The following is a 17,020-nucleotide window of genomic DNA, read 5'->3' as shown; positions in this document are numbered from 1 at the left end:
TATCCGGCGTCAGTGTATTTAGTTCCCTACATGCATTTTTATACATAGAGCTTAGAAAGAAATCCAGGGTAAAACTACTATTCCCTCCATTCCATAATTCTTATCATGGTTTTAGTTCAAATTTGAATTAAAACCACGGGAATAATTTATGTAAAGGAGGGAGTTCAATGGGTTGTCTTTTGCTATAATATTCTTCGTTTTTTTTTTGCGGGGAAAAGAGATTTCATTAACTAGTCACAGGGTTACAATCGTGTTCAATCACCTCAGTGATATCCGGCGGGCATACACCAATCCACGCCCCAGTTCTACCCTGAATCCGTCCTAACTTTGCCAGCTCGTGGCTGGCATTGTTTGCGTCTCTATCTATTTTAACTAAAGTACCATCTCTTTCCCGTAATGATTCTGGAATAACATTTACTCTAAACGCGTATGCAGAGATGTTCAGGTTGGTTTGCTTGATTTAGCTTGATTGCCTCCGAGCAGTCTGATTCCAGGCTGAAGGCCTGCTGGGTCCATTGCAAAGCTTTCTGCACTCCAGCCTCGATCACCAAAAGCTCTGCTTCAAGTGCGTCATGGGCTCATGGCAGTGTTGCACTGGCTGACGTGCTGCAAAGAGGACCGCTCCACGACGGTCACGCAGCACCATGCCGATTCCTGCTCGTCCATCTGTGGAGAAAGCCCCATCCACATTTAGTTTCAGTTCATTGTCTGCTGGACGTGCCCACTGCTGGAGTTTGATTTGCCTATCCTCAGTCATACCTTGTTCCCTCTTAAAGCCCTTGCGCTGATCTACCAACATCCTGCCTTTTGCAATATCAGAATCTGGGAACTGCTTGATCATCATGAGTGAGTTTAGGTAGCTCACTAGAAAATGTCTTGAGCCCTCAATTGGTGGGCAGGGTTTATTGTGGGTCATCTCATTGTGTGCATGTCAAATCCACCATATGGTCATCAAGGTCATCGCCCGCTATTCCCAGAGCTAGCATGCAAAATCTGTAGAAGCCACTCATGCTCCTCTGGTCGCAGGGCATCGAGGTTGGGAAGGTCCCAAACTCTATCATTGCACGCCATAGCGCATGGGCATGTGGGCTCTTAAGAACGTGTGTAGGGAATCCTCCTCCTCTCGTCCACATATCTGGCATATTCCCGTAGTCGCCATTCCTCTTCGGAACATGTTTACTTGGGTAGCGATTGCATTGCAGCATATCTTCCAAGCCAGAGTTTGGACTTTAGGTGGAACTGGGCACTTCCAAATCAGTCGCCAACTTGTCCTAACTCCATCTTGTCGAGAGCTTGTTGCCCCACAATCCTGCTGCATCATGTCTCGGTGGAGTGCAAGGCGGTATGCACTTCTTACTGTGAACATTCCAGTTTTCTCCGGGAACCAGGATATAAAATCGTTTTCATTCCTTCTTGACGGCTTGATCTGCATTATTTCTTTGACATTCTCATCCGAGAAGTATTGCTCCAGGCGCTGCAGGTTCCATGACCCATCCGGTAGTAGGAGATCTGCTACCCACCGGTATTTGCATCTCCCTTCAGGTGATTGCGGTTTATGGTTTGATTCCCGGGATCCAAGGATCCTGCCATGCACGTATGGTCGCGCCGTTGCCGACCCGCCATATGACTCCCTTCTTGAGCAGCTCCAAACCATACTCAATTTAATGCCACGTCGACGAGCCATTACCTGAAAACACAGTATCCAACAAAAGACCATTAGGATAATATTTAGCTTTTAAGATTTGTGCACAGAGTGTATCAGGATATTGTAACAGGCGCCAAGCCTGCCGGGCTAGCAAAGCCTGATTGAAAATTCTCATACCCGAAATCCAACGCCACCGTAATCTTTAGGTCTTAGCATGATGTCCCATGATATCCAGTGTGTCTTCCTTCGCCCATTTTCTGCTCCCCACCAGTACCTCCTAATCATCCTCATTAGCTCATCGCATAGGCCAAGTGGGAGCTTAAAGACGCTCATCACATAGACTGGAATTGCCTGGGCAATTGATTTAGTAAGGACTTCCTTTGCAGCTCGAGATTTATGATTGTCATCCCATTTCACTAGGCACTTTGAGAATTTTGTCTGGAGGCTTTCGAATTTATCTCTTAACATCCTACCTTCCGGGGTTGGGAGCCCAAGATATTTTGATTCAAAAGTTTCTTATGCCATACTTAGTATCTCTTTTACTTCCACCCTTCTTGCTTATGGACATGCCTCACCGAAAAATATAGAACATTTCCTAGGGTTGATGAGCTGGCATGTGCTCCTAGCATAGATGTCTAGCACCTCGAGAACTTTCTGCGCTTGTGCCCCCTGTGCTTTGAAAAAAAATAAGCTGTCATATGCAAATAAAAGGTGGGATACCCTGGGTGCACTCCGGCAAACTTTGAGAGGGTCAAAGTATGTGAATCAACAACATTCTGTAAAAAGTGTGGACAGGCCATCCGCAACAAACAAGAATAGGAATGGAGAGAGAGGATCACCTTGTCGGAGGCCCCGAGAAGGAGAAATACATCCAGGAGGTTTCCATTGAATTTTACCTTGTAGATCACCGAGGTGACACATGATATTATCAAGTCCACCCACCAATGAGAGAAACCTATCATTTGCATCACTTTCTTAAGAAAATCCCAATCCACCCTATCGCAAGCCTTGGATTGGTCCAACTTGTATGCACAAAAATCTTTGCTTGTATTTGGGTTGTGCTCAATAAAATGAAGGAACTCAAAGGCAACCAATGCATTATCTGTGATCAATCTTCCTGTAACAAAGGCGATCTGGTGGATTGAGACAATTTCGCCCAATATTGGTCGCATCCTATTCACCATACACTTTGCAATAATCTTATATATGACTGTACATAGACTTATTGGTCGGAAGTTCTTCAGAGTTTCAGGCTGGTCATTCTGAGGGATTAAAACAATAGAAGTGTCATTTATACCTTCATGCATGTTTCCTATAGCAAAAAATGCTTAATAACCTGTTCTTTGATAGTGCCCCAGTTTCGTTGGTAGAAGTGAGCTGGGAAGGCATCCACCCCTGCGGCTTTTAGGGGGCCTATTTGGAACAGTGCATCTCCGATTTCTTCATCCATAAAATCCCTGCATAAATCATCATTCATAGCATTAGTTACCTTTCCCTTAGTCAGGCCAATGAGGTCATCAGAATTAAGCGATGGATCACGGGTAAAAAGTTCTTGGAAATATGATGTGGCCATTCTTTCCATATCGGTACATCTTTCCAAACTCCTTCATTATCTTTGAGCCTTTTTATTTTATTAGTCCGCGCTCCTCAGACTGCTTTTTGATGAAAAAAAATTCGTGTTCCCGTAGCCCTCTTTCACCCAAGTGACACGGGATCGTTGTAGCCACATCATTTCTTCCTTGTACAAAAGCTCGTTCATAAGACCAGTAGCTTGGCGTATTTCATGTTGATCTGGACTTGCTATCTTCAAAGCTTCTAGACGTTTTCTTGATTTGTCCAATTCCCTTAAAATATTATCAAACATTTTCTTGCTCCAAGACTGCAGCGTAGTCATTACCCGGTCCCTGCATGATATCATCCAAGTCAGTCTTTTGTCCTGCTTCACCCCACTGTAGCTAATATTTATGCAAGGTCCGATTTCCTCTCCCAAAATATTTCATACTGGCGCTTTGGCTGTCGATGTGGTGCACGCACTTCTTGCTCCATCTGGACGAGTACTGGACAATGATCCGAGACAGGCAAAGTAAGGTGTACCACCCTTGTATCAGCATACCGGTCTCGCCACGCCGGCGTACTCAAACATTTGCTCTGCCAAGCCTCTTATTGTCATACGTATATGGCACACCTGAAAAGCCAAATCAGTTAGGTTGCATTCATATAAAACCTCACAGAAAGCACCGACCTGGTTTACCGGCCGAGGGTTACAAGATAGGTGCTCCTCCTGCCAAATAGCCTCGTTAAAATCACCCAAAACCAGCCACGAAAGATTTGAAATAGTTTTAAGTTGTCGAAGTTTGTCCCACATATTATGATGATCTTCTACCCATGGTTCACCATAAACACAAGGCGCCATTGGGGCGCATTTGGGGACTCACGCACATACGTATCAATATATCTTTCATTTATAGCTTGGACTTCTACAATTATTTGATCATCCAGAAAAGTGCTAAACCACCACTAAGACCATCACTACTAATACCAGTAAAACCTCTTAAACCTAACATATGACACATCTTATTTGTACTTTGCCTAGTTTCACATAAGAAAAATAAATGTGGACTCCAAACTTGGGAAATAGCAGCAAGTTCACGCACTGTCGGGTTATCCCCCCTCCACCCCCCGACAGTTGAACGATAGACAATTCATTTCTCCTGACGAGGCCCTACATTCGTCCTCGTCAGGTTTCCGGGCGCCACATGCCCCGTCGCGATCTTCCTCCTCGTCTTTGCTGCTACATTGTCCTCCTTCACGTCCTTCTTCTCCCTTTGTGCTTCCGTTGTTCCCGCCTTTCTGCCCTTCTTTGTTTTACCTCCCACCGGTGCACTGTAATTGAGAGCCAGAGATAAGTCAAGTTTCTGACCCGACCCCTCAGTTGCATCATCCTCGCCCGACGTTCTCTTGCCTAAGATCGACTCAACATCTGCCATAGACACATCAGAACCACTGAGGGGGGTTCCAAGCCAGGACAGACCTCACAGTGGTGGGATCATGTCACTGGAATGCAGTCCATACGGCGTACCGCGGTTGTCATGGGTGAGCGACGCCATCGTCTGCATGATCTGCATGGCGTTTAGTGCAAGCGCTACCTCCTCCTTCCCGCTTCCTCTTCCCTGCATGAACGTTTGCTTCCCTGGCACCACATCCATCCCCCGTGTTGCATTGTCACGTTCCCTGGCTTCCTTATCCTTGCTCAGTTTCAGCTGTAACTTGTTTAATGTGTTTGCCAGGGATATTTCTTCCTCCTCTCCAGTACGGCGTTCCTGCTCTTTAAAGCCATCATGGGCATCAACGACTGGCGGGATATCAGTGACAAGCCCACCTTGGTCGGCTTGTACCTGGCGGCCAGCATTCGGTGGTATCCCCAATGAAGAAGAATTAACACTGCCTTTGGAGAGTTGAACCTCAGAAATTTCTTGGCTGCAGGTTCGTCAGGCGTGGAGACCGCACGACTTTGGAACTTCCGTTTTGCCGAGCAGCGCAGCGTAGCATCATACTGCAATGATGGTGTTCCCATTATCCTTCTCTCAAATTGGTCCTCGTTGTGTCCAATAAAACCACAATGAAAGCAGAAATAGGGTACGCGCTAATATCGCATGTGGTAGATTTTCGGAGTTAGTTGTCCCTAGGTGATTTTGAAGCGGTCAAGAAGCCGCTGATTCAGTGGTCAATCAATGCGAATCCGAAGGTACTCGCTAAGCTCCAGCTCTTCTGCATCCGGCCACGTCTACTGCAACAACCTTGCTAAATTTTGAGCCCAGCGAGGTCTCTCCATACTCCTTTGTCTACTTCTTCCATGCATGGTACATCATAAAATCGCACCCATAGCCGGACTGTATCCAGGAAAGCTTCAGATGGCTGTGCACTGTCAACAAACGGTGCAATCAGGCAAGCCAGTGGATCCATGGTCCTGCTTTCTCAACAAATTTGTAATCGCCCTCCCGATTGAACGTGATGATGTAGAAATTGTCCTTTAGAGGTTTAAAGATCATGTTAACACGGATGTGCTAAACATCAGTAAAGTGCTTATGGATCAGGGTGAAATTCGCAGCCTTGAGCGAATAGTAGTGCGCCAACATACACCAGACCGTGGGCGCCGCTACAGGGGCCTCCTCCTCCGCTTCCTCCTCCATACAGAACTCATCCTCCAGGTTGGCCTCACCAGAGACCCTCGCTTCTGGCCCTGAATTCTTCCCCTCCGCCGTTGCTCCATCCCAGTTGCTATCCAAACCTTCTTCAACACTCATGATCGCCAGGCGTGTTTACGCAAAGACGGCACCTGCCGACGGCTTCGGGTGGGTGGGATCCTCACTAGTTCTCCCATGTTCACCCGCACCACCGGTCATCACCATTCTTCTTGCCGGAACAGATCTCAGTTGCGCACCTAGGTCGTAGATCGCTGATTGGTTGTCAAAGATCTTGATTAGGTTTGATACTCGCACGCCGTGAGACGGCTTTATATGCCTTCCCTTCCCGATCCAATCTGGAGTTTCTTTTTGGCAGACACGGTTCCAACACCCTTCCACCACCGTCGTACTCACCCTGGACTCTGCCACGCCGTCATATACTCGTAGACTTCCCAAATCAGGAGCGCTCCCATCCATAGCAGGGTGGCAGCGGCCGATTGCCTCGGCGTCGCCCTTAAGCCCTAACCCTAGATGTAGCGTAGAACAAACGGTTATATATTGCGTTAAAGTTGGATATGTGTTCGTTATCAAAGTCTGCCCATTTTGGTTTCATCTATTAATTTAAAGATGTACACACAAATAAATATTTTTGGACGGATATCAAAGTCATGCCAAGTTAACAGAAGTACATAACAAAGTGTAGCCATGATTTTTCAACAAGTCCAGGGCCATTAGACCATCTCCAACGAGGGGAAGTATGTCATTCGCGCGTTCGAATAGGTTGTGGTGGACAAAATCACGGCCCTATGCGAGAGCACAAAAAATTGTTTGTCAGCCGCTGCGTCCATCGCAATCTAAAGGTGGCCCAAATCTGTGTCTGCTATGCGTGGCCACGAAGGAAGCATAGATGTGTGGCCGGTCCTCCCCTGCCTATTCGCTGGCCTGCTAGGAAGGGCAAAACCCATTTTTTTAGTTAAAATAAAAACATATTTTTTTATTTATTAGACCTAGTCTGGGCCCTTTGCAACACCTCATCGCCATTGCCAATACGACCGATGATTCCACTCGACGCTGGTGCGGTGTGGTATGCATGAGGATTCCACTCCAACTTCAGTTGGATGGCCCTGCGCCACTGGCTGCTCTCTCTCTGGTGGCCTTCCTCCGCGCGTGCCTTGCCACGCTTGCTAGTGTGCTCCCGCTCTACGTGTCCGCGCATTAGCTACGTGGCGGCTCGTGAAGTCGGCATCCTAGTGTGCACGGAGCCAGGCCAGCCCATCGGCAGCAGCCTGTCTATTCCCCCGCTCACAATTCGCGCACCACTCCCGGTCGCGTTTCTCCTCCAGCCGGTACTCCTCCTCCAACTCCTGGTGCGCCCGCTGCTCGTGCGGGGGATCTGGAGCAGGCGGCGTGCTTCCGCTACGACAATGAGCACATCCCTCTGCGCAAAGGGGGAGCGGTGTCGATGGTAGCGTTCACCTCCTCCAGTTCACGCTGGTGAGCTACCAGCTGATGTGACGAACAAGGGCACAAGCAGTCATACAATGGTTTTATATGTGTGCAGAGGTGCTAAAACAATGTTGGTGAGTACCAGGTTTAAGTTGGTGACTAGATCTATTAAGATTGACGTAAAGTGATGGACATGAGTTGGCCATGGGAAATCTGTTAAAGTGTTGATGATACTATTGTGAATTTGAATCAGAATGACTCTAAACGACGTTGAAATTCCTTCCAGTTATATAAATGTCACGCATATCATTCGCTGCTGTGTGCTAGTGTTAAATAGAAAGAAAGGACTATAGTTGCAGGTGGAGTCATGTGCAGGTAAGGAGTAGCAGTGGAGCTCACAGAAGACAACTCGAGTCTGGAGTACATGGAAGTTTGACGATTGAACGAACTTAAGGTGGTGCAGAATATTCACCAAGGTGGAGTTTGTTGTGTTTGTGTCGAATATTATGTACAAGTTGTGATATATTTAGACTCTGAGTTGTAATAGGTGTGGATAGGTTATGATATGGACATCCCATCTATTGATACAATGGTTATACCTACAACTACAGAAATACAAGAACCAATGGCTCAAGCTTGTGCCAAACAGGTACTTGAAACTATTTCTCACATTACTGCCTAAATTAGATGTGTTTGTTAGTCTTAGAAATGATGCCCCAAGAATGGATGATAGGGACAAGCATTGGAGCATGATCATGCATGGAGATGACAACAATTATATGAGGATTGAAGAGGACGCCACAAGTGAAAATTTCGAAACTTTGAAACCACTGTAATGATGATTAAAGACTTGGACAAAGTATTCAAGATTACACTTCATAATTTCATCCAAAGTGTGACATGGAACTGCATCACCTTTATTTTTGAGCTAGGCCCATGTCAAATTCGCTGCTATTAAGTTGACCACTTTTTAGAGTCCGAATTAGAGGAGAAAATACCATCTAGAGGTTGGTTTGACCACCATACCTATGGTTGGTCGGAATCCTCAATTTTTCCTCCTCAAATACCACCATGGATGTCACTTTTAGACTTGGATTTTGTTTATACTAAAATTTAGCCATAGCTGCAACTGTCGTGTACTTCTTTTGAGGAAAACGCCTAGAACAAGACCGAATATTTAGAATCCCACCTTTTCCATAAAGCTTTCCTCATATATTCATAATATCTTGATTGCAATATTAGTTCTTACTTATTCTCGATTTTAAGTAGGAATTAGAATCCTTGCTAGTTAGGTTGATCGTGTATGTACAAGATAAGTAATTCATGGAGATTGGCCTAGCGACTGCATTGGTGCACGTACTTCGCACGTGTAGTCGGATTGTCAAGCCCGAACTCCACCAACAAATAGAATTATCTTCATCTCATCGAAAGTCCCTAGTGGTATCAGATTTCAGGTTGCTAGGTGAGATTTCCAATTTTACTAGTGTAGATTGCTTTCGCCATCATACCTAATTAAGCACGAAAATCTAAAAAAATACAATTAGGGTTTTAGATCATACCATCATATAAACCACCGTGCGCATTTGCATTGTCTTTTCAGTTTTGCATCGTTGAATTTGCGTCGACATCTTCGTGTCGAGTTACTAGTCTTAGTGTCTAGTTCCCTTAGAGTTTTGAGTACGGGTCACATTAGTCACGCTGCAGTGCCGTATGCTCGCATCGCTCACAGATCACCGCCACCACCCTATACACCACCATATCCTTCCGCCACCTCCGCATACACCCACCATATACTTCTGCCACCATATGTTACTGCCGTTCTTAAACCCTAACAATCTCCATCCACTTCTACCACGACATGACATGGATTCTTGCAGTTTCCTGCTACGCCACAAGTTCGAGTAGAATTAGGTTTAATCTTTCCTTTGTTGTTTTTGTTTCCTGCAAAATACAATTATTTATGATCATGGTACTATTTTATTAGCCACTTTTGGAGATGTTTATAGGCTAAGTTGAGAACTAAATTGATGTTTAGTACCACGTATCACCCCAAACTGATGGACAAACTGAAGTAGTCAATGTAACCTTGTCTCCTATGCTGTCGTCTATTTTAAAGAAGAACTTAAAATATGGGAAGAATGTTTATATTGAATTTGTTTACAATCGCTCGCAACATTCTACCACTAAGATGTGCCAATTTGAGAATGTGTATGGTTTTATTACCCGTGCACCTATTGATTTGTTATCATTACTATTTTCGGTGCAAAATAATTTGGATGCTACACAACGTGCCGAACTGATATTAGCATTGCATGAGACTACTAAAGATAACATAGACCACATGAATGATAAGTATAAAATTGCCAGGGATAGAGGAAGGAAAGCATGTTATGTTTCATGTTGGTGATCTTGTTTGGTTGCATTTGCGCACAGATTATTTTCCTGATTTGCACAAGTCTAAGTTAATGCCACGCATTGCAGGTCCTTTTAAGGTGCTTGAGAAAATACATTATAATGCATCAAAAGAAGCCTGGTGACCGGGTGTATACGTGAGCACGCGCTGAATATGTGACACGTGGATAACACCGTTCGTTTGTCCGTTTGGTGGAATCTGTCTCAGCGGTTGTGTGGAGCCCACGGCCCCACGCATTACGAGCAACTCCAGATCACCACGAGAACGATGAAAACGGACAACAGCGAGACCACGACCGCGCCGAGCTAGAGCCAACAATTTGGAGCGGACCACCGGGGCGTGTGCGGCATCCGACGGCTTCAACCAGACCTCCCGACCGGCCGGGCTGCTTGCCCGCGTCGTCGCCAAGGGAGAGCTCATCTTACCTCATGACGAAGGCCTCGATGTGCACGTCAAGACAAAGACTGGACGCTTGGAGCTCGGCCATGCCCTCCAGATCCAGCTGCTCCAGCACAGGTCCTCCCGCTGCTCATTTCCGCCGCTACAGATCCGGCCACCGGAGGATAAAATTCCATCTTGCACTCGGGGTAGCTAGGCGAGCGAGGTCGTGCTGACCGCGCGAGAGGAAGAGGATGGCGGCGGCCGGCGAGGGAGACACTCGGGGTGAGGCGGGGGCGAGAGAGACTCTAGGAGAGGCGCTGGAGGCAAGGGAGTACCTGCATCCCGTTGGCGGCGCACTGCTCCTCCCCTGAATCTCGATCTTTAATGCCCTTGCCTGCCGCTGCAACCCGAGCCAGCGGCGATCCACATATGCAGCCGGTGGCCGCCGTCCTATGCCGCGAGCTCGAGCGGCGCTGCCAACCTGCTCCGCTCGCGGCGACCCCAGCCCCGTGCTCTGCTCTGAATCCCTCGTTGTCCCGCAGTCCACCGCGTTCCTCCCTGAGTCCGCCACGCGAACGTGGCTTCGTCTCGACAACGGGCCGGTGCTTTATGCGAATCCTAGCCTACCCAAAAGCAGGTTAACGACGTTTGGTGTCCGTTTGTGAGGTCGGAATCTCAAAGCAAATCCAACGGTAATGGATGCATGCTCACATATACACGCGGTTACCAAATCCACTCTCTATAATGCATATAAACTTGAGTTGCATGCAGATTTTGGTACAATTAGTTCTACATTTAATATTGCAGATTTGAAACCCTACTTTGAAGAGGATGGTGAGATTGAGTTTTGGACGACTTCAATTCAAGAAGGGGAGCATGATGTGGACATCCCATCTATTGATACAACCAAGGTACCTGCAACTACACAAATACAAAGATCTATCACTGGAGCTCATGCCAAACAATTTATCTATTCAGTATTTTCATTCCTTGCAACTATTTCTCAGATACATGAGAATATGATGTTGCCTAAATTAGATGTTTTGTTACTCTTAGGAATGATGATTCTAGTATGGATGAGAGTGACAAGCATTGGAGCATGATCATGCATGAAGATGGCAGCAAACATATGATGATTGAAGAGGACGCCACAAGTGAATATTTCAAAACTTTGAGGCCACCATAATGATGATTGAAGACTTAGACGAAATATTCAAGATTACACTTCATAATTTCATCCAAATTGTGATATGGTGATACACCACCTTTATTTTTGGGCCAGTTCAGTGTCCAATTTGCAGCAATTAAGTTAGCCACCTTTTAGAGTCTGTATTGGAGGAGAATATGCCATGTAGAGATCTGTTCAGCCATACCATACCCATGGCTGGTCGAAACCCTCAACTTTTCCTCCTTAAATACCCACATGGCCATCACTTTTATACTTGGATTTTGTTTAGACTAGAAGTTAGATATTGCTGCAACTCTCGTGTACTTCTTTTGAGTCCAACACCCAGAACAAGACCGACTATTTGGAATCTCACCTTTTCAATAAAGCTTTTCTCATATATCCGCAATATCTTGATTGCAATATTAGTTCTTACTTGTTCTCGATTTGAGGCAGGAATTAAGAGACTTGTTGGTTAGGCGGATCGTGCACCTGCTAGATTAGTAACTCCCGAAGATTGGCATAGCGATTGCATTGGCACACGTACTTCGCCTCTGTAGTTGGATTGTCAAGCCCGAACTCCACCAAACAATCGAATTATCTTCATCTCATCAAAAGACCAGACACCTTCGCACTATCAGGTTAAATGTAGTGTTTGAGTCGGACTCTTGTAGAATAAGCCTCCTATATAATGTGAGGGGTGCCACACAATATAAATTATGATGACTTGATTGCGGTAGGAACGCAAGGGAAGCCGGCGGCTTATGCCGGTGCCCAATGCGGGCAAGTGCTGCAGTAGCAAAGGGGAGGAGCGCCCGTAATCATGCCCCACCGAGTAAGTGAGTTCGCTAAATTGCGTTAACAAAGATTGGTGTCGTCCTAGTGCTGTGATTGCTTAATTTTCGGTGGATCCACTATGCTCCTACAACGATAACAAGATACAAATACAATTGCATTAACAAATACAGTTCGTTACACAATTTAGAAATATGCAACTAGCATAGATTTAAAGTGCATCCGAGTTAATAAATATAAATCGCTTACAATCAGAGAAGGAAACCAACCAATTAACCATAAAAAATATGAATAATTAAATAAAAAATCATTTGTTAAATGAAATGATGTAATAATAATCAGGACAAATTTACATAGTTATGGAGCTACAACAGAAAAACTGGGCTAGCTTAGAATTAGAGGCCTAAGTTTTCTCTTTAGAATTAGAGATTTCGTGGGCTAGCTTAGCAAGAAATACAAATCACTAACCAAATACTCGGGAGGCCATGACCTAGCGCGGCCCTAACGTTGCTTCACCCCTGGATTTATAATACCACCGTCACGGGTGCATTCCCGCAAAATCTATTCACCGCTTATTGCGGGATTTAGTTGCCACACTGCACATGTGGCACAATCTTGGACCAGAACATTTACTCTAGTTTTAGCCCACGATGGAGGCTTTCTTCTTTGGGTTTGATGGTTTTTTTTTGTCTTCGGTTGTGGTTTATCCGTGGATATTCCTTCCTTTTTGTAAGGTTTTACAATGTCTTATTTATTTTGGTTATTTTTATATTTTTATTTTTGGTTATTATATTTTTGATTGGTGAACAATTTCAAACTCTGAACGATTTTTTAAAAATCTAAAAAATATTAATTTTGAATATTTTGAAAATTTGAACCTTTTTAGATCTAGAAATTTTTCAAAATCCGAACATTTCTCAAATTTTTAGAACTTTGTAGTTTAAACATTTTTTTTGAGCTTTACTGTTTTCAAAATCTTGAATTTTTTTCTTCAAATTTGAGCTGTTTGTTTTAGTTTGAACATTGAATTTTAAAAATTTCAAACCAGCTTGCCAAGTACTTCTAGGCATTGGGGGGCGGTCGGCGGTGGTTGCGTCGTGGATGGACGGCATTGTCGGGGACACGCAACATCATGTCGTCCTAAGGAAGAAGACAAGGGAGATTTTGCAAGAATTGACATTTGGGGCTTTGCCGAAAAACTTAAAAACAATACCATTTTCAGATCTATTTGCAGAAACAGTTGGGGAGACAGGGAAAATAATCACTGGCCTTCCTAGCATACTAGAAGGCCGGTTCACATATTTTGTTTTTGAAGTTTAGAGCTATTTCAACACATTTCAAACAGAGGTAGAGTTTGAAAAAATTTAGCCTTTCCACTTCAATTTAGATGCAATTTTTCTTAGTGAAATTTTACATGATGCTTAATTATGATGCACAATTAAACCCTAATTTAAATTTAGCTAATACATGAGTGCTCATCCGTTCTAGTGAAAACTGATATATAATACAGGTTTTTCTTAGTGAATTTTGGATGCTATCACTCTTCGAAAATAATAGCAGAAAACCATCTTTTATTACATATATGGGTAAAATACAGAGTTATGGTATTTCTACTAGTCTACTAGTACTAAAAGAAAGATATACTACAGTATTGGCCTGAAAACTGGCTTTGCTCAACTTCATGCATGTCAGTGTTGACTTTGGGCAACACTAACCGACATCAAGCAGGGAGGACCCCCTCGAATCTTGGCCTTGCAGACGAGCACCGTATCGAAGCAGGACACCATGTTGCACCCCGACGGCATCTTCAGCACCACGTCCACCGCCGCGTCACCTCGTTGAAGCTCGCCGGCCAGCTGGTCCCGGAGGAAGCGCGGCAGCGCTACGTCCTGCCCCCACACCCTGGCCCGACCCTCGCGCTCCCCCTTTGCCTCGGCGCAGAACGCCCCCACGGAGCCCTTGCCGAGGAATGCGTCCCCGTAGGACAGTGACGCCGTCGAGAGCTCCGGGACGCACGCCTGACACTCCTCCCTGGTGTTGCTGATGCGGAGGGTGAGGTTGAACAACGGGGATAACGTCGGGTGGCGGTCACCCGCGACGTCGTCCACGTCTAGCCCGGCGACGCCCGTGATGGAGATCGAGTACTGGGGGGGTTGGTTGTGAGGATATGCTGCCCAGCCGGACTTTTCCACCAGAAAATATAGGCCACCACACATGACCGCGAGGAGCACCGCGCCGAGGAGCACGATCAGTAGGTCGCGGCACCTTGGTCTTTCGTTGCAGCTTTGTCCCGTCATGCTCGCAAAAGCTTCCTGATCTCGATCCTTGGACCTTGCGTGCTCTTTGATCAGGACGTAGTTCTGCTCGAACGGCCGTACGTGGTGCAGAAGCAGCTCAGCGATCGGTATAAAAGGAGGAGGTCGTTCCGTCGTTGTCTGGGCACGTTCGCGGACGGATACGGATTCTTGGTCCGTCCCGGAATAGGCAAGTTGTTTTAGTTTGCACACAGGATTCATAATCGTCCCGGAATCTGGAAGCTACGGCGTGCTTGATCTGCCGCATCTGCGGGCTTGTTTGCTCTTGTGTTAATCGGAGAGGAACTAGGAGTACTATGCAGCATAGCTGATGCTGATATACAAGTCCTATGTCGGCTGATGGAGCACCTCCAGCTTCAAATTTGGTCTAGATCATAGCGAAGTCACATCTGAAGGGTATATTACTGTAGTTTTTTCCATTTGAACCTACTGTTGAGGATACTGATCCTTATGAATACATATATAGTACTTTGTCTGTTGTTCTCGTGACCTGTTGCTGCATATTGACTGCCCTTCTTTTCTTTGACATTTTTTTTTTTTGAAATGGAGGCAAAAGCTTTACCGCATCTATTAATTAAGAAGAGTGTGCTCAGTTTCTAGAAGAAAACCGAGCGAAAACCTACAGCAACAGGGCCAAGCCCACACAAACAACACACCCACAACTAAGACACTCCAACATCGCGACACTAACAAACACTCAAACACGACAGTCCAACATCGAGCCGCAAAGGACAAGCTACGACATAGGGGGCACCCAACTGCAGGTCCAGGGTAGGCAATAGCCAAGGTAGCGAGAAAATCACAAACTTCTCTGGCGACGACCGCTCCAGGCACCGCTGACAACAGTCCAGACTCCGAAACCTCATCACCAATAGAAACCACCTACCTGTCAAACTCAGGCGAGAGAGAGACTGCAGCGTCAACAAAATCACACTTCTCAAAGCCAAGACACGGCGGAGAAGCCACATCCGAGGACTCGTGTGAGCCGGGCCTCGCTTCCTCGACCAAAGGAGGCGTAAGCACACCACCACACAACTCCATTAGCTCAGGCAAGATATGCATGACCGGAGCCGTAAGTGCCAAGCTCGCCCTAGCTCGAGGAGATCAGAAACAACCATGAAGGCCTGCTCCGCTCGTGCCCACTTTGCCAACAACAGGAGGAACCAATGGATCAACAGGCGTCTGGGAGAGCCTACCCAACTGTTGGAGATATGCCCAAGAGGCAATAATAAAATGGTTATTATAATATATCTTTGTGTTTATGATAATGTTTACATACCATGCTATAATTGTATTAACCGAAACATTGATACATGTGTGATATGTAAACAACAAAGAGTCCCTAGTATGCCTCTTAACTCTAGCTTGTTGATTAATGGATGATTAGTTTCATAATCATGAACATTGGATGTTATTAATAACAAGGTTATATCATTGTATGAATGATGTAATGGACACACCCAATTAAGCGTAGCATAAGATCACGTCATTAAGTTATTTGCTATAAGCTTTCGATACATAGTTACCTAGTCCTTATGACCATGAGATCATATAAATCACTTATACCGGAAAGGTACTTTGATTACATCAAACGCCACTGCGTAAATGGGTGGTTATAAAGGTGGGATTAAGTATCCGGAAAGTATGAGTTGAGGCATATGGATCAACAGTGGGATTTATCCATCCCGATGACGGATAGATATACTCTGGGCCCTCTCGGTGGAATGTCGTCTAATGTCTTGCAAGCATATGAATAAGTTCATAAGAGACCACATACCACGGTACGAGTAAAGAGTACTTGTCAGGAGACGAGGTTGAACAAGGTATAGAGTGATACCGATGATCAAACCTCGGACAAGTAAAATATCGCGTGACGAAGGGAATTGGTATCGTATGTGAATGGTTCATTCGATCACTGAAGTCATCGTTGAATATGTGGGAGCCATTATGGATCTCCAGATCCCGCTATTGGTTATTGGTCGGAGAGAGTACTCAACCATGTCCGCATAGTTCGCGAACCGTAGGGTGACACACTTAAGGTTTGATGTTGAAATAGTAGAACTTGAATATGGAATGGAGTTCGAAGATTTGTTCGAAGTCCCGGATGAGATCCCGGGCATCACGAGGAGTTCCGGAATGGTCCGGAGAATAAGATTCATATATAGGAAGTCATTTTATGAGTTTGAAAATGATTCGGTGCGTTTATGGAAGGTGCTAGAAGGTTCTAGAATATTCCGGAAGAATGTCACTTTGGAAGGCGGAGTCCCGAAGGGATTCCACCACCATGGCCGGCCAACCCTAGGGGGTGGAGTCCCAGGTGGACTCCACCTATGGTGGCCGGCCACCCCCTCCCAAGGGAAGGTGGGAATCCGACCTCTAGTGGGAGTCCTAGCTTGGGTAGGTTTCATGTCATATGGAAGGTTTTGGTTTGGGGTCTTATTCGAAGACTTGTAGTCCAACACTTGGGGTTCCACCTATATAATGAGGGGCATAGGGGAGGGGGCCGGTCACAATAGAGCCACAAGTTGGCCGCACCCCTTGAGGCCGGCCACCCCCTCTCCCAAACCCTAGCCGCCCCCTCTCTCCTCCTCTTCTCCCGCACGCTTAGCGAAGCTCCGCCGGAGATCTCCACCGCCACCGCCACCACGCCGTCGTGCTGCCGGATTCAAGGAGGAG

General features: G+C 45.8%; 1 protein-coding gene across 1 annotated transcript; it reads right to left on the bottom strand.

Moving 5' to 3' along the window:
* Positions 1-13,717: 13,717 nt before the first annotated feature.
* Positions 13,718-14,326, bottom strand: LOC139835782 (NDR1/HIN1-like protein 13). Its single transcript, XM_071825647.1, has one exon. The coding sequence runs from the start codon at positions 14,324-14,326 to the stop codon at positions 13,718-13,720; it is 609 nt and encodes a 202-aa protein (XP_071681748.1).
* Between the last annotated feature and the right edge of the window lie 2,694 nt (positions 14,327-17,020).

This window comes from Lolium perenne, chromosome 2 (assembly GCF_019359855.2).
Source record: "Lolium perenne isolate Kyuss_39 chromosome 2, Kyuss_2.0, whole genome shotgun sequence".
Taxonomy (NCBI): Eukaryota; Viridiplantae; Streptophyta; class Magnoliopsida; order Poales; family Poaceae; genus Lolium; species Lolium perenne.
This window is presented reverse-complemented; position numbering and strand designations above follow the sequence as displayed.

Coding starts and splice junctions, on each gene's coding strand:
- LOC139835782 (XM_071825647.1), bottom strand. CDS start 14,326: ATGACGGGACAAAGCTGCAACGAAAGACCAAGGTGCCGCGACCTACTG.